General features: G+C 40.4%; 1 protein-coding gene across 2 annotated transcripts in view; it reads right to left on the bottom strand.

Annotated features, from left to right (window-relative positions):
- Positions 1–137: 137 nt before the first annotated feature.
- LOC122061525 (protein LEAD-SENSITIVE 1-like) overlaps positions 138–1,316 on the bottom strand; it is a 3,535-nt gene continuing 2,356 nt past the window's right edge. Inside the window, exon 2 of one of the 2 annotated variants that reach the window (XM_042624812.1) lies at positions 138–1,133. In XM_042624812.1, the coding sequence (XP_042480746.1) occupies positions 419–1,066 (648 nt within the window). In that variant the 5' untranslated portion in view covers positions 1,067–1,133 and the 3' untranslated portion in view covers positions 138–418. The remainder of the gene's footprint in view (positions 1,134–1,316) is intronic. The other variant, XM_042624811.1, reaches the window with a different exon arrangement.

Below are 1,316 nucleotides of genomic sequence, written 5' to 3' on the forward strand. Positions count from 1 at the left end.
GGGGGTGTGGGCGGGGGGGAGGGGGATGTGGGGAGGTGTTCTTTTTATGTAACATGCTTATCTTATGGATTCAATTAAAGAATCTCTATTCATAATCCTGCAAAGGAAAAAAAAGTAAGAAAATAAGAAGGCAACAATTACAGAAGCAGCAGCTTCTTAATTAACCTCTTAATCCGACCTATTCTTGTTCCTCAAATAACATACACATACAAAAAAAAGTATACAAATCTTGAAGATAACAGATATATCACAGAATAAATTACTAATCACAGTGATAAACAGATACTTAACATAATAAATGACTAAAAACTTTTTTCCCCCCTTGACTAACACAAGTTCATTAACATCAAATGGTTATTATCTCTAAACAACTGTAAATAACTGCATGCAGCTTCATTAAGGCATAGACACAAAGGGTTCACAGAGTGATAAGGTCTTTTGTTGATTCTGAGGGATCTCTGCTAGACGATTCCTCGCTTGACAGTTGCCTATCAGAATCATTCCAAACGATCACAGCCATGTCCTCCACTGCCACCTTGATTACATCAGTTCGAACACCTATATCTGTAGCATACCTGCTTGCACAATACATCCCAGCTGCTGCAGTTGCAACCCCAATAGGTCCAGGCATTAACAATTTCAGAGGGGACGAAAGAAGTGCTGCCAAAGGGGCACCAATGACAGAAGAAGCTTGACCACTTCTTCCCACAGCTGACTCTCTATCAAGGATCAGAAGCCCAGTCTTGCAGTACAGTGCAAAGTCCTCACAGTTGTTTTGGAACACATCATAGTTCCCAAACCCATTTTGAAGCAGATACATTGCCCTGTGGATAACTGTTTCTGGGGGGTCAGATGTTGCTGTGGTACATGTCCCACCCCTGACCTTGGCAAGGAAAGCAGAAGGTGTAACTCCATATTCGAAGCAGTACAGAAGCCCATTTCCAAGAAAGCAGTCCAAGCAAGAGAGGACAACCCCACTGTTGGGTTGCTGGAATCCACAGTCAGGAAAGGTAGGACAGACTGATGGAAGCTTTGAATTTGAACTTGAGATGCGGGGGGTTTCCATACTTGAACCTGTATCTCTTTCCCGTGTAAAATGAACAACTTTGCTTCCTCCAACATATATGCCTGCACTGTGTCGAAATAAGTGTGGAATTTATAAAGCACAAAAGGTAGTTCCTTGTAGCCAAATATTACTTTCAATGGTTTGGCACCAAAATCAATTAGGTATTAAAAAAAGATGGAAGTATAAAATTTAAGTTGAAGTGTCATATCGAATGAAGCTACTGGGCAGAAAAGAAATTTTTTTTTTTTTT

This window comes from Macadamia integrifolia, chromosome 14 (genome assembly GCF_013358625.1).
Source record: "Macadamia integrifolia cultivar HAES 741 chromosome 14, SCU_Mint_v3, whole genome shotgun sequence".
Classification (NCBI taxonomy): domain Eukaryota; kingdom Viridiplantae; phylum Streptophyta; class Magnoliopsida; order Proteales; family Proteaceae; genus Macadamia; species Macadamia integrifolia.